The 16,862-nt window shown below is 36.3% G+C and overlaps 1 protein-coding gene across 1 annotated transcript in view; it reads right to left on the reverse strand.

Moving 5' to 3' along the window:
- Positions 1-1,332: 1,332 nt before the first annotated feature.
- LOC142865697 (uncharacterized) overlaps positions 1,333-16,862 on the reverse strand; it is a 30,060-nt gene continuing 14,530 nt past the window's right edge. Inside the window, exons 3-4 of the mRNA XM_075998892.1 lie at positions 7,191-7,772; positions 1,333-1,469 (exon numbers count right to left, since the gene is read on the reverse strand). Of these exons, the coding sequence (XP_075855007.1) occupies positions 1,333-1,469; positions 7,191-7,772 (719 nt within the window). The remainder of the gene's footprint in view (positions 1,470-7,190; positions 7,773-16,862) is intronic.

The following is a 16,862-nucleotide window of genomic DNA, read 5'->3' on the forward strand; positions in this document are numbered from 1 at the left end:
AAAATCTTTGATTATTCTGATCTATGAAGATAGGAAAAACTGAAGCAGCATCCATGGCAGCAGCAGTTTCAGGTGCCAAAAAAGATGTAGGATTTCGTGGCGGCCCAGGGGGCGCCAGAGGTCTAGTCTCTGGACTATAAGGGGGTGGCCACTTAGCACCTCCGCCCGCTGCACCTGGAGCAGTTTTAGGAGCGATCTATGTCACCTCCTGTGCATTGAGCCGCCGGAGCTCCCTCCTTAAGTCAGCGAAAGTAGGGCACGGAGGGTCTCCTTCCTCGGAGTCGGAAGACTCGGACGAGGACTCAGATTTGTCCGAGTGAGACTCAAAGTGCAAGTCTGGAAACTGTGGCACCGGGGGCAGGGGCGTGGCCAACGCCCCTGAGCTAGTCCCCGGCCTTTGTGACTTGTTTAGCAACTTCTCCTTTTCACTCATCGCTGCAGCACCTCCCCCACTTCCTCCTTCTGAACACTGTGACTGAACTTCCGCCAATTGCTCTGCGGCACTCTGAGAACCGAGAGGATCACATTTTAAACAATCTAAAATCAATCTATGAAGCAGAAGCACACCGGGTTTTAAATCTGATGCTCCCTTAAGGTCTATCCCTAGTTTTTTCCAGGACGCTATCGTCAGCGAACCAGAGCATAAAAACCAAGGAGCAATCCGGTCCACTTCCTTCAGAAAATTCTTTAAATCGCGATCCTCAATGTGAATCCTATTACTAGATAAAAGATTCTTCAGAGGCCACACAAAGCGTCGAAGCGGTATGTTGCCCATAGTGACTTGGGGAAAGGGAGAGAACGGCCGTCCCGCACGTCAGTTCTGAACTCACCTCCTAATGAGGTCGTCTCCGCTGGTGCTTCAAAGTTGTTTCGGTTCCCGGGTTTCGGCACCACTTGTCGCGCCCGCCTCGCCAGCAAGGAAGACGCGGCAACAGGAGTCCTTCTGACAGTGCTTTATTGGGGGATCCCTTAGGTTACATTTTACGGAAGACCCAGAAAAGGGGAAGGGCAGTTTCTTATATACACTGCAAAGCAGGAAACTCATATCATTGGTTACATTCGACACACAGGCGCAAAGCTTGTTTACCAGCGGGAGAAGCAAGGGCGAGGCACCGGATATCAGCGCCATTTTTTAATGGCGCTGCCACCGCGCCCAACATGCAGGAGCATCAGGGAACAAAGCAGCCACTTGCATTTAAGGATCTACAAGGCAGTGGCTCTCCATGGTTCCAAGGGGGCAAAGATCAGGATCTTCTTGCTCCAAAGACAAGAAGATGGACACTAGAAGCCTGCCTTGTCCCCTCTTTGCTTCCACCTCCTGGGGTGTGCAGCTTATTCATGAAGCATGGTCACCTCAGCCAGGGCAATGATTTCCACCAGCTTCCAAATGAGTACCTGAAGGACCCAAGAAGACCTTGTATAATCCCTGGACATAACACTTGGTGTCCAGTGCTCTCCAACATTCTGCCCTGGTCCAAATTTTCAGTCTCTTAAGCTCCCAATACTCTCTCAGCCCTGAAGGTTCTCCAGGGAGGGAAATGCATTTTTCTAGAGTCTCGGAGCACAGTGAGTCAGTCATCAATGAAACCCAAGGCCAGAAGCTATTTATGATCATTGTGACCTCTTGGTGTTACCCAAACACCCCAATTTATACAGGAGGAAACAGGATTTCTCTCCCACATCTTTTGTGCATCAGGCTCATGCTAGCTTCAAGAGGCCACAAAACTGAGGACAGGACGCAAGGCCTGCCCTCTCAAGGTTGTGTTTTCTGTGACCCCAGTCCAGATAGAACTTTGGGGACCTGGAGGTTCCACTTGCTCATAATCTTGGTCCCTTTGCATGGCATGTAGCTAGGAAGTGGATGTTCCTGCCTCATAGCACTGCCACCGTCAACTTATCTTCTTTTTCTCTTTTCATATCTCTAGTGTCTACTCCTGTTACTCAAGATCCATGGTCCTCACCTGAGAATTCACTGCACACACTGTGCATGTGTGTGTTTGTATGAACTCCTGTGGAGATTGAGGTTGTCTGAACTCATGTGTAAAGGGAAGTGGCCTCAGGTGGAGAGGCAGTTAGAAAGGGTCTTTCAGGTTCTTGGATGCTTCCATTTGCAAAGAAAACCTTCTGGAAAAAGGTGGGCCAAGGCCTAGGAAGACAGAGTACTTCCTAATGCTCCAGAGTCTGTCCACCCCCTTGGTATGGGCTAGTGCCATCCTCATTCTGTGCCTCAGTTTCCCAATTCTACAATGAGAATTTGAAGAAGTGTGTATTGAGTGAGGACATGGTGTCGGGATTCATCAACAGCAGATAGGATGTCAGCATGGGCTGAGCACAGTCACACATGAGGGCACAGGCCTCCTGTCATGGCCTGTGCCATGAACATAAAGCATAGGGAAGCCAGGTTTCCTGTCCCAATTTGAGTGGGCATGCAGAGTGCACCCACAGCTCTGCTCTTCAAGCTAGCCCCATGTGATCCTTCAGCTTCAGTCTCTGCCTGCTCTTTGTACTCCAGGCTTTTTGGGGCCTGTGGGCAACACCAGTGCATTCAGATGTGGCCACATGGTGCCAAAGTGTGTTGTCAAACTTTGAATTTGACAACATTGTCATATTATGCTGAGCCTTAGCATATTGTCATCTTCTACAATCTATTGAGATTTCTTTTTATGTGAACTGGGGGTTATTATTCTACTTTGTACCCATTTATTTTCTTATAAATTTCTCAGAGTTCTTTATGTATTGAAGATTTAAGCCCCTTTGTGATATGAGTTGTAAATATGTATTCCCCATTTATTCTTTCTTTTTTATTATGGTCTTTAGTTTGGGTTTGGATGGGTTTTCTTGGTGTTTTGTTTGTTTTGTTTTGTTTCTCTTATATTATTAATATGCCTGTTCTCTCCAAATTCATTGATGGGTTAAAACAGCCACAATAAACAATTTTAGCAGGTACCTTGTGGAAACTGATTAGCCAGTTTCAAAATTTATTGTACATAGTAGTAAGGGCCAATAACATGAGAATCAAGAAGAAGAAAAATTAGAAGGATTTACAGCATCAGATGTTTAGACTTAGATTAAAACCACAGTAATCAAAGTCATATATTTTAATAGTTTTAGCACAGAAACAAGAGATAAATAAAACAAAATAAATATTTATTAATATTTCCATGTCTCTACTAGAGATAGAAATTAATTGGCCAAATAAAATACATAGAAAAATTAGCAGGGCATTGTGCCATATGGCTGTAGTCCCAGCTACTAGGGAGGCTGAGGCAGAAGGATCCCTTGAGCCCAAGAGTTTGAGGTTGCCGTGAGCGAGGCTGATGCCACGGCACTCTAGCCCAGGCAACAGAGTGAGAGTGCTGTTTTTGTCATTCCATTTGTCAGTCGTAAGCAAGGGAACTCTGATATTTACCAGCAGACTCATAATCCAGCATACAACATGAACAGGGTTTTCACGCTTTTATTTGAAACTAAAGACACCTGGACATTTTGGTGCTGATGATTATGTTATGGAAGAGACTAAAGAGGTATGTGGTGCTCACTGTCTCACCTCTGGCCACTGTGAGCATAGAAAACAGGATTGCATCCAAAGTCACTCATAAAATAGTCAATCAAAAAGCAGCCATGACCCTGAGATTCCTCTACAGAGAAAGACCAAATTGTTGGCCACAGTTAGATGACTAAAAATGAGAACTGTGTCCTGGGTACTGCACCCACTAAAATAAAGGAAGATAAAGTCATGTAAAATAAATTCTCTAGATTGAAATATCAGAAAAGAAATATTATTCCAAATACTTTAAATGCACAGAAATCATTCTATTCTAACACTGAAAATACACACTCATAATTAGATTCTAGTGGATGCATATGTTGTACTATAAGTACTTCATAGAAAATTAAATTCAAACTTCTTTATATACCTAAACTCTCTATTAAGAGATTGCCAGATTCTCATGTTTCTTTATATAGTACTTACCATATGCATCTCACACTTATTAATGCTTTACTTATTGTAATTATTTTCATATTTATGGCATTATATGGTAGGATCTAATAACAGTTTGCTTTTACAAAGCAAACAATACTGAGTTCCTGATTTAATCCTTTGGCATTCATAATTCTTTATCTGTCTTTGTACTTAAGGCTCTTACCTTAAGCTTAGGATTCAGAATCTCTCTAATCTTAATTAAGTCATTAGAATGCTGCATGTATAGCCAATAAATGGCCTCAAACTCTCTAGTTAAACTTTTTTTCACCAAAATAAATAATTCTACAATTCTCATCAGAACTTTTAAAGTATTATGTGAACTCACAGGGGGTGAGTACAACAGTGAGAATGTTGCAGCCCAAGTGCACGCAGAAAGAAGAATGCCTTAGATACATTTGTAGAAGGGAATGAAGATAAAAAGATAGCAAAAAAATCAACACTGGAGGTAATTATGAAATGAAAGAAGCAGAATTCCCACTTATAAATTCTGAGAGTTGTTTGTTCTGCAGGTCCCCTCACTCCACATGCAAATCAGTGACATTTTTCACCCTGGACATTTCAATCTCTTTCCAGGAGCCACAATTAAATTTTATAAAAATCATTCTTATAATTGCAGCGTATGTAACATATACAATACATAACAAACTTTGAAATAATGAAATAATATAATAGGCCTAGCATGAGTAATAAGCATGTGAGAACAGAGGATTGGCATGGTCAGGTTGTGAACTACAAACTTTACAATTTTTTTTTTTTTTTTTTTTGAGACAGAGTCTCACTTTGTTGCCCAGGCTAGAGTGAGTGCCGTGGCGTCAGCCTAGCTCACAGCAACCTCAAACTCCTGGGCTCGAGTGATCCTTCTGCCTCAGCCTCCCGGGTAGCTGGGACTACAGGCATGCGCCACCATGCCCGGCTAATTTTTTATATATATATCAGTTGGCCAATTAATTTCTTTGTATTTATAGTAGAGACGGGGTCTCACTCTTGCTCAGGCTGGTTTTGAACTCCTGACCTTGAGCAATCCGCCCGCCTCGGCCTCCCAAGAGCTAGGATTACAGGCGTGAGCCACAGCGCCCGGCCAAACTTTACAATTTTAAACAAATTAATTCAACATAAAGCAAAAAAAAAAAAATTTGCTTTCAGAATCTATGGGGTTTCTAGTTTGCTAGTAAATTCTGAACAATTATGAAATTACCTATTTTTTTCAATATTTATTCTTTTCTTTTGAAAATAAGTACACATCCATGTTCATACAAAAATACTTACTCTGTAAATGTACTACAACTAAAGTTCATCTTATAGGTGCTGTATTTATATATATGATTTATTATAAGTAAAAAAAATGTGTTTATTTCTATTTCACTGGCCAGATGGGTTGCATATTAAAAGAAAAATGTAGCATAAAATGTAACAAGTACGCATTCAGTGTTCAGAAATATATGGCTTTTCATTAAGTGGACAAACTTTATTAGAAGCATTACAGTTACAATGGAATTATAAAAATAATAAAAAGTAAAACTTGTGGGAACATTATTCTCCAAAGAATTAGAAATTTGAAGTCACTGAAGAAAGGATCATAAATGATTTAATTTTACTGTGTAACCCAATAGTACATTTTTACAATCCATTGCCTCCAACTTTGAGTAACATGGAATAGGTTAATGTTGGTAGAAAAATTACAGTTCATTCCATCTAAAACACGTTTGACACAATAAAAACATTTTTTAATTTAATAAAACAAATTAACTTTACATGTAATCTAAAAATATTTAAAAATTCATTGTTTCATTATTCTAATGCACAATTAGTAAAACAAATTATTGGTAATATTGTCATCGTTTCATTCTGATTTTAATGAGAAGGATATTAGTGTGTATACCTACATCATATATCACTTGAAATACTGTTTTTTAGAAGTCTACCACACAGCACCTCTCCATTTCATACATCTTACATTTCAGTGATTTTAGTTTTCTATGGAAAAGTACATGAATGATGTGTACTTAATACACACAGACTTCTAATGATGTAGCTATCATTAACCATAGACATTCACATACACACTAAAAATGAAGCATAGCATCTACTGTTTTTAAAGTTGAATAACATCAGTATTTCCTTGTCAAAGGTTGCAAAAAAAATTATACTTTATTGAATTTGCATCCCACCCTGACAAGAAAGTATATTTTACACATCATTATAATTTTCAAAAAATCTCGTGCTTTTAAAACTGCCATAAAAATAAGTTATCTAACTATTTTAACAGAGTTATTCTCTATACTCAACAACATGGTTTAAAGAAATGTTTAAATGTGTTAGTGCCTCAGCACATTTTGCTGTGAGTCCTGTGATATCTGTTTAGACTTAATTTTGAGTAAATGTGTTCTGAAATTTATTATATCTGTAAAGAAGTTTTAAGTATCAATTCTTTGTTGTTCTCTAATGTACACCTTTTCCATAAATATTTGTTCACATTCAGTATATTTGTAAGGTTTCTATCTATGAAAATTTTTGTGATGTTGATCAATGTTTCAGAAAATATTGGAGAATTACTTTCAGTGAAAGTTCTCCCATGTCCAATAAAATGTCTGTTATAACTCAAGATATTATCAGCACTCTACATTATTATTGTTTACATAAGTATAAGTACTGTTGTGCATTTTAAAGCTAATATTTTGAGAAAGTACTTCCAAAGTCATTGCATTTGTCTCACTTATATCTAGTATGATTTCTTTGATGATGAGTAAGATTGAGCAGTTATTAAAGACTTTGTCACAATTTTCACATTTATACAATTTTTTTCTGTTATGAACTCTTTCATATAGATTAAGGTGTGAGCACTGGATAAAAGCTTTGCCACATTCCTCAAATTTGTATGGTTTCTCTCCACTATGAATTATTTTATATAGTGTACAGATTGAGCACTGGGAAAAGGCTTTTCCACGTTGCTCACATTTCTAGGGTTTCTCTCAAGTATGAATTCATTTATCCAGAGTAAAGTGTGTGTATCGGGTAAAGGCTTTGCCACATTCCTCACATTTGTATGATTTCTTTCCTGAATGAAATCTTTTATGTTGAGTGAGGTCTCTACACCGGATATAGGCTTTGCAAGATTCTTCACACTAGTAGGGTTTCTCTCCATTATGATTTATTTTATGAAGAGTAAGTGTTGAGCACCAGGTAAAGGCTTTGCCACATTCCTCACATTTGTAAGGTTTCTCTCCTGTATGAATTCGTTTATGTCGATTGAGGTCTCCAATCTTGTTAAAGGCTTTGCCACATTTTTCACATTTGTATGGTTTCTCTCCAGTATGAATTCTTTTATGTTGAGTCAGGTGTGTGCTCTGGGTAAAGGCTTTGCCACATTCCTCACATTTGTAGGATTTCTCTCCAGTATGAATTCTTTTATGTTGAGTAAGGTGTGTGCTCTGAGTAAAGGCTTTGCCACATTCCTCACATTTGTAGGGTTTCTCTCCTGTATGAATTCGTTTATGTCGATGGACATGTCCAATCTTGTTAAAGGCTTTGCCACATTCTTCACATTTGTAGGGTTTCTCTCCACTATGAATTCTTCTGTGTTTAGTAAGATATGTGCTCTGGGTAAAGGCCTTGCCACATTCTTCACATTTGTATGGTTTCTCTCCAGTATGAATTATTTTATGTATTGTTAGGGTTGAGTACCAGGTATAGGCTTTGCCACATTCCTCACATTTGTAGGGTTTCTCTCCTGTATGAATTCGTTTATGTCGATTGAGGTCTCCAATCTTGATAAAGGCTTTGCCACATTCTTCACATTTGTAGGGTTTCTCTCCTGTATGAATTCGTTTATGTCGATTGAGGTCTCCAATCTTGATAAAGGCTTTGCCACATTCTTCACATTTGTAGGGTTTCTCTCCTGTATGAATTCGTTTATGTCGATTGAGGTCGCCAATCTTGATAAAGGCTTTGCCACATTCTTCACATTTGTAGGGTTTCTCTCCACTATGAATTCTTTTATGTTGAGCAAGGTGTGTGCTCTGGGTAAAGGCTTTGCCACATTCTTCACATTTGTATGTTTTCTCTCCATTATGAATTCTTTTATGTTGAGTAAGGATTGAGCAATGGGTAAAAGCTTTGCCACATTCTTCACATTTGTAGGGTTTCTCTCCTGTGTGAATTCTCTTATGTATAGTGAGATTTGTGTAGCAGTTAAAGGGTTTTCCACATTCTTCACACTTGGAGGGTTTGTCTACGGTGTGAAATTTCCTATGTCCAAGAACTTTTGAGCTGTGCATAAAAGGTTTGCCACATTCATTATCTTTGAAACCTTTCTCTCCAGTGTGCCTTATCTTAGGTTTACTTAGATTTGAGGACTTGCTAAACATTTTTATACATTTATAACCTTTCAAGATTTTCCTATTGTTACCTGACAAACATTGGGTAAGACCATCATAACATACTTTCTGCCTCTTACACTCATCAACACACTCCCAGTCTTTTCTTAAAAGTACATTTTTTTGGTCAGAGCTTCCGTACGGTCTTATTATTGATTTCTGGAATGAATGTTTTATGCCCTGCTCTGGCATTGGGTCTTCAGTGCAATGGGAAGAGAGTTCTGAAAGAAATGAAAATAATAAAGGATCTCACTAATTATACTTATGTAAATATACTTCATAATTTTAATATACAAAACTATACCAAGCACATTAGCAAGAAAGTGCAATAGAATACCATAGTCTTACTTCCATCATAGATATATGACCTCCAAAATATATTTGCAAACATGATTCATTGAGAAATCATAAGTGGTAATATTTCATGGTACCCCAGATGAGTATGACACCAAGAACCATATGGAAGGGGAAGTGACATATGTTACATTTACCCAGCAAAACTCTTCCTCCCCACTCATATACAGTTCTCACTTTAGCAGTAAAATTCCATTTTCTGGATTCCCTTTCAAAAGAGAGTCAAACCAATGGCACATGTGTCCATACATCTGGTTTTTGATGGCCTTTGAATGTCTGGTTTCTATCTTCCAAGACGACTACATAACATTCTGGGAAAGATATGCACATATCAAAAATAAAATTCTGCAGTATTATATTGATGGTGCAAAAACATTTAATTATGCTATCAAATTTGAAAGACAAAATAAAAATGATCATTCCCACATGTTAATTGACATAATGTAAAGAGACATAATTACTGACATCTATATCATGAAGTTGAGGGCAGATATAAATATTTTGAATTTTTATGTACAATTGAAGTTAAGTAGTTATCAGTTTAACATAAGTTGCAGCTTCAAAAGATTTTAGGTAATTCTCACAGTGAACACCAGAAAAATGTTTAATGCAATACACAAATGAAGGTGGCCACAGAAACAAAATATATCAATAAAAATCAGTGAGGTGGAATGAGGAGAAAAGGAGTGGAAAGAAAGACTAAATAGTGACAAAAGTTACATAAACAATTAATATTAGGGCAATTTTGAATCCGTCCCTTTTAAACAATTATGCAAATATTTATGTACTAGTATTTCTACTCAGAAGACACAATTAAATAAAGAAATTAAAAAATCCAACTATATTCTCTCTAAAGAGACTTGACTTCATACCTGGTGAAAGCAATAGACAAAAAGTGACAGGAAATAACAAGACATACCACGAAAATGCTCAGCATACCAGAAGAGCAGTGGAGTTCAAAATTATATTAGGCACATGACTTTTGAAGTGCAAAATGTTATAGTTTATAAAATATACTTTAAGTCAAAAGTGCCACAAGAGACAAACAAGGACATTTAATATAAAAGGAGGTCATTCACTGATAACCCTTTAAATATAATTTATATATCTGATATCTATCTATGTCTTGCATAAAGGTTCTCAAATATATAAAAAGTGTTGACAACATTGAAGCAAGAAATGAACATAAAAATAATAGGATAGCATGGTATTCCACTTTCAATACTAATAAGGTCAGTCAAATTACTAGTAAGAAAACAGGAGAGTTGAAATCACTAAAGAACAATAAGTCCTCACACATATATAGAACATAATAAAATATACAATATTCTTGATAGCTCATAAAAATTCTTCCTACAAATCTACCTGTTCAGACAGAAAACATGTCTTAACCAAGTTTCAAAAATTGAAATTTTACACAGTTTAATTTCTCACCAGAATGGAATGAAACTGTAGATAAGTGACACAAAAAACACAGAGAAATTCAAAAGTATAGGAAAATAAACAACACACTCTTGAACATGTTCTTGTTCAAGGGAAGAAGACCTAATGTTGTGAAAATGTCCAAAGTGATCTACAGATTAAATACAATTCCTTTCAAATTCTCTATTACATTTTTTTCAAAAACAGAAATAGCAAACCCCAAAATAATATGAAATCTCAAGAGACCACAAAGATGTGAACAATCATCAAAAAGAGAAGCAATGCTATAGGTACCACACTTACCCATTTTAAAACATTAAAAATGTATATTTTGGAATACTACTCAGCTATAAGAAACAACACTGATATGCACCTCTTGTAATTTCCTGGATAGAGCTGAACCCCATTATCCTAAGTGAAGTATCCCAAGAATGGAAAAACAAGCACCACATGTACTCACCAGCAAATTGGTTTCACTGATCAACACCTAAGTGGACATATAGGAATAACATTTATCGGGTGTCGGGCACGTAGGAGGGGGTGGAGGGGATGGGTATATACAAACATAATGAGTTTGATGTGCACCATCTGGGCTTGGACATGCTTAAAACTCTGACTCTGGGGTGAAGGCAACACACATAACCTAAACATTTCTACTCCCATGATATGCTGAAATAAAAATAGAAAAATAAAAAAAATGATACAGTAGTCAAAGAAGTTATCTAATGGCAGAGACACCTGGACCAATGAATGAGAAAGAAACACAAATAAGCTCTTGCATATATTGTAAAATAAAGAGTTATATTCATATGCATATTTATTTCACAATAATTCACATAAGTCAATAGATGAAAGCAACCCAAACTGCGTTTGCCAAATGAACAGATAAATACTATTTGAAATGTAGAAATAATGGATTATTTCTCAGCTTAAGAAAAAATAGATTCTCTAATAACATCCACAATATAGATAAACCTCGATGATATTATGCTTAATGGAACCTCAGTCACAATAAGACAGATGTATTTTGATTGTATGGATAGGATATTTCTAAGCTGTTACACTCTTAGGAACAGAAAACATAATGCTTTTTGTCAGCAGTTAGGCAATGGGCAAAACAGGTAGTTTTCTCATGTGTACTGAAATTCACATTTACTTAGTACATACATTCCAGACAATATAGTACATGATGATGTAAATATAGCTCACATGACTGATGTTAACAACTAAAAGTAATTAAGATTTCAATTTTTGTGATTTTACAATAATTAAAATAAAAAAGAATATCTTAAAGAGATACAGAGATGAACTTTTCAAAACTTTCTTACATATTACAAAATGTTTTTTTTTAATTTCAAAATATTATGGGAGTAAATAATTTAGAATATGTATATTGCTTTTGCATCGACTGATCAGAGCTACAACTGTGCCCATCCACAGATCGTGTGCACCACACTCATTAGGAGTGGATTTTCCCAACACCTTCTCCCCCTTTCAGCAGCCCAATACCCACTGAAATTTACTTCCATTTGTTCACATATGTGTTGATCGATTGGTAACAATTTGATAGGGACTATTTGTGGTGCTTGTTTTTCCATTCTTGTGATAATTTACTTTAAAGAAAGGCCTCCAGCATAATCAAGGATAATATAAAAGGGTGTCATTTAGCCACTAAATTTGAGGCTCAGTAGTACTCCATGGTATACATATATCACATTTTATATTTATTTATAGATATATTTATATTAATGTATTTATAAGTACCAAGGATGTTTTTACCTCTTTGCAATTGTAAATTTTGATGTTATGAACATTCAAGTGCAGATGTATTTATTATAGGATGACGTTTTTACATTGGTTAGATACCAAGTAGTGGGATTTCTGGATCAAATGGATGTTCTAAATTTAGTACTTTCCTGTGCCTCCATATAACTTTCCAGAGAGATTGTACCAGGTTGCAGTCTTGCTAGTAGTACATAAGTGTTCCTAACTCTCTACATCCACACCTACACTTATTTTTGGCTTATTGATAAAAGCCATTTTCACTAGAGCTAAGGGATATCTCAGTTTGGTTTCATTTGCATTTCCTTGATGAATAGAGATGTACACACATTTTTCATATGCTTCTTGGCCATAGTACATGTCCTTTTTAAAACTTTCTGTTCATATATTGGCACGCTTTTAATCAGGTTGTTTGATTTTATCTTACTGAGTTCCTGGACTTATGTATAAATTCTAGCTATTAGCAATATATTGAATATATACCATGCAAATATTTTCTCCCATTCTCTAGGTTGTTTGTTTGCTCTAGTTATACTTTTAATGGCTGTGTAGAAACTTTTTAGTATGATGACGCCTGATTTATTTATTTTTGTTGGTGGTGTGATTGATTTTGGGGTAGTCTTCCTAAATTTTTTGTCTAGGCTGAAGTATGTAAGAGCATTTTCAACATTTTCTTCTAAAATTCTATGGTTTTATGCCATAGGATAAAGTCTTTCATCCATTGTGAATTGATTTTTGTGAGAGATTATAGGTGTGGATCCTGCTTCATTCTTCTACATGTGTCTATCCAAATTTCACTGGACCATTTATTCAAAAGGGATTTCTTTCCCCTGTACATGTTCTTGTCTGCTGTTCCATGGCTATATGAGGATGGTTTTATATCTATGCTCTCGGTTCTGGTCTTTTGTTCTATGTCCTGTTCTTGAGACAATGCCATGCTGTTTTGGTTATGATAGTCTTGTACTATAGCTTAAAGTCTGGTAAAGGGATGCCTCTCAATTTGTTCATGCTCCTCAATGTCGTTTTTGTTTTATGGGGCCTTCTCTTGTACCATATGAAGTATAGAATTACTTTTCTAAATCTGTAAACAATGATGTTATTAGTTTAACACAAATTGTATTGAATCTGTAGATTACTTTGGGTAGTATAGATATTCTAACAATGTTGATTTTGCCTATCTTTGACCATGGAATGCTTTTCTGTATGTTTCTATTCTCTTCTATTTCCTTCCTCAGTGTTTTATAATTCTCCCTGTAGAAGTCCTTCTCATCCGTAGTAAATATATTCCTAAGTATTTCATTTGCTTTGTTTCAATTATGAAAGGCATGCATCTTTGATTTGGTTCTCAGTTTCACAGTTGTTGGCCTATGAGAAAGTTCCTGATTTGTGTACATTGATTTTGTAACCTGAGACTTTGCTGAACTTATTTATCAACTCCAGTAGCTTTTGGCAGACTCTTTGGTGTTTTCTGAGATCATTAATCTGTAAAGTGTGATGGTTTGACCTCTTCTGCTCTGTTTGAGACTCCCTTAGTTTCCTTCCCTTGCCAGAAGCTCTGGCAATGATTTCCAGTACTATGTTTACAATAACTTAAAGGGATATATTATCTGCTTATAAGCAGGAATGCTTTCAAATTTTCTCTGTTCAGTGTGAGATTGACTGGGGGTTTGTCATATATGACCTTTATCATTTTGAAGTAAGTCCCCTCAATGCCTATCTTGTTAAGCATTCTTACACCAAAGAGGCCTGATTTTGTTAAATGCTTTTTCTGGGTCTCTTGAGAATATTATATGGTCTTTGTTTTTACTTTCCTTTTATGTATATAATTACATTTATGGATTTGCCTATGTTTAACCATGCCTACATCTCTCGGATGAAGCCCACTTAACCATAATAGATTACATCTATTATGGTTAAAAATGACTACAACTCAACAACAAAAATGAATGACTTGATTAAATAATGGACAATGGATTGATCTGGCATTTCTGAAAAGCAGATATACAAATGGCCAAACAGAATTTGAAATGGTCCTCCAAATTATTAATCTTTAGAGAAATGCAAAGCAACATCACAATGGGATATTACCTCACATCCATTACATTGAGAAGTTTTAAATAAGTAAATATATATACACATACATACATATGTTGACAATGTAGAGAAATTGAAATGCTCCCATGTTTTTCTCAACCTTGGATTCTAATGTTATAAGACATAGACATGGAACAGATCAGAACTTAAAAATACATAAAGAATCATGAAAGTAAACAGACAACCTACAGAATGGGAGAAAATTTTTGCATCCTATGCATCCGATAAGGGACTGATAACTAGAATATACTTAGAACTCATGAAAATCAGGAAGGAAAAATCAAATAACCCCATTAAAAAGTGGGCAAAGGACTTGAACAGAAACTTTTCTAAAGAAGACAGAAGAATGGCTAACAAACATATGAAAAAATGCTCAACATCCCTAATCATTAGGGAAATACAAATCAAAACCACAATGAGATATCACTTAACCCCAGTGAGAATGGCCTTTATCAAAAAATCTCCAAACAATAAATGCTGGCGTGGTTGAGGAGAGAGAGGAACACTCCTACACTGCTGGTGGGACTGCAAACTAGTTCAACCTCTGTGGAAAGCAATATGGAGATACCTTAAAGCGATACAAGTGAATCTACCATTTGATCCAGCAATCCCATTGCTGGGCATCTACCCAAATGATCCAATGACACTCTACAAAAAAGACACCTGCACTCGAATGTTTATAGCAGCACAATTCATAATTGCAAGGCTGTGGAAACAGCCCAAGTGCCCATCAATCCAAGAATGGATTAATAAAATGTGGTATATGTATATCATGGAGTACTATTCAGCTCTAAGAAACAATGGTGATATAGCACATCTTATATTTTCCTGGTTAGAGCTGGAACCCATACTACTAAGTGAAGTATCTCAAGAATGGAAAAACAAGCACCAGATATATTCTCCAGCAAGCTGGTATTAACTGAGTAGCACCTAAGTGGACACATAGGTACTACAGTAATAGGGTATTGGGCAAGTAGGAGGGGGGAGGGGGGTGGGTATATACATACATAATGAGTGAGATGTGCACCATCTGGGGGATAGTCATGATGGAGATTCAGACTTTTGGGGGGAGGGGGGGAAATGGGCATTTATTGAAACTTTAAAATCTGTACCCCCATAATATGCCAAAATAAAAAAAAGAAAAGCCAATAAAAAAAATTAAAAAAGAAAGCCAATAAAAAAAAATAAAAATAAAAATAAAAAACCAAAATAAAAAAAAAAAAGAGCAATATGGTCGGGTGGAAAGTATCCAGTTGTTTTATCCCAAAAAACAAAAATTTGGCAGCTATCCACAGAAAATTACATTTATGTGAATTTGGGGACTTAAATGAATGGTCATTAAACCATAGAGGTACCACAGATCTAGGAAGTCATTTTCAATATTCAGGTTCTCATCCAGTTGGCAAAATTAAGGACTCCTTGTCCTCACTACAGACTATAACATGAGTCAACCATCAGGAATGCACAGAGGTTCCAATGGTTCCCTGTGACAAAGTTGGAGTGGTACTGCTCATCCAGTGACTTTAGGAGAGACACACCTATGTGCAGCCATGAAGGCAGGCCTGTATTACTTGGTCTTGCTATCATCTGTGAAGCAGACCTGTGACTCTGCTATAGCAGTCTCAACTACAGTCCATGTCCAGTTTTTTTAGTATGTAGATGCACATGGTGAACTGAAGGGTAACTTCCAAGGTACTCATTGGTAGCCACACCCACCCACACAGCTGGTATCAGCTCCACCATATGCAGAGTCACTATACAACCAGGCCCTAATTGGTGTCATACAGATCAAACTCCTGAAGGAATGCAGTTTACCCAGAAACAAGAGAGGAATGAAAATGGCCCATGTGCTTCAGAACTAGCACACCAAACGCAGACTCCACTGCAGAGCAAGGGGCAGTCTTGTTACCGAGCTACAGCAACTATCCATTGAAAACCCAGAACCCTAAAGAAAACAGCTTTACCTTCCAAAATCACTTTATAAAAACTGGAAAAGTAATCCTTCACATGCACAGATACCAATATAAAGATAATATGCAACGACTCTTAACACATCTATTTTATCATATTACTACAAGATCTAATCAGAAATTTTAGGCAACAACATAAGAAGAATCCACTCAAATTATAAACAGAAGAGTAAAACTAACACTGTTTGCAGATGACATTATCTTATATATCAAAAGCCATAAAGAAGATAGAAAAAAATTATAAAGTAGTAAAACAACTCAGCTATTCACAGGACATAAAATTTACATACATATATCAGTTGTTTTTCTATACACTAGCAAACTATCCATTAAGTAAAGAAAACACTGTCAATTACAATAGCATCAAGATAATAGATTTCTAAGATATAAATTTAACCAAGTGGTAAAAAAGATCCTTTGCACTCACTACTAGAAGATATTAATAAAGGAAATTGAATAAGACATGAGTAAATAGAAATATATTATCCAAAACAATGCATACATTCAATCCACTCCCTATCAAAATTCTAGTGGTATTACACATAGTATTCACTAAAAAATTCCTAATATTTGTACCATATCACAAATACTTTGATGAGCCAAAACAATGTCTAGAAAGAAGAGAAAAGGTTCTGGCATCACACTTTCTGATTTTTAAGTGTGTGTCAAGATGACAGTAATAAAAACAACAAAATATGTGTATAAAAAAGGCACAAAAAGAAAAGGAAGAGAATGGAGAGCTCAGAAATTAACGGAAACATATAAGGTAACTAATCTTTATGGCACTAGCACTGTGAATGCAGGAAGTATGGTCTCTTCAATGCTTGGTGCTGGAAAACTGGATACCCACAAACAAATTAATAAAAGTAGACTATTTTTTCT

The sequence above is a fragment of the Microcebus murinus genome, chromosome 31 (assembly GCF_040939455.1).
Source record: "Microcebus murinus isolate Inina chromosome 31, M.murinus_Inina_mat1.0, whole genome shotgun sequence".
NCBI lineage: Eukaryota > Metazoa > Chordata > Mammalia > Primates > Cheirogaleidae > Microcebus > Microcebus murinus.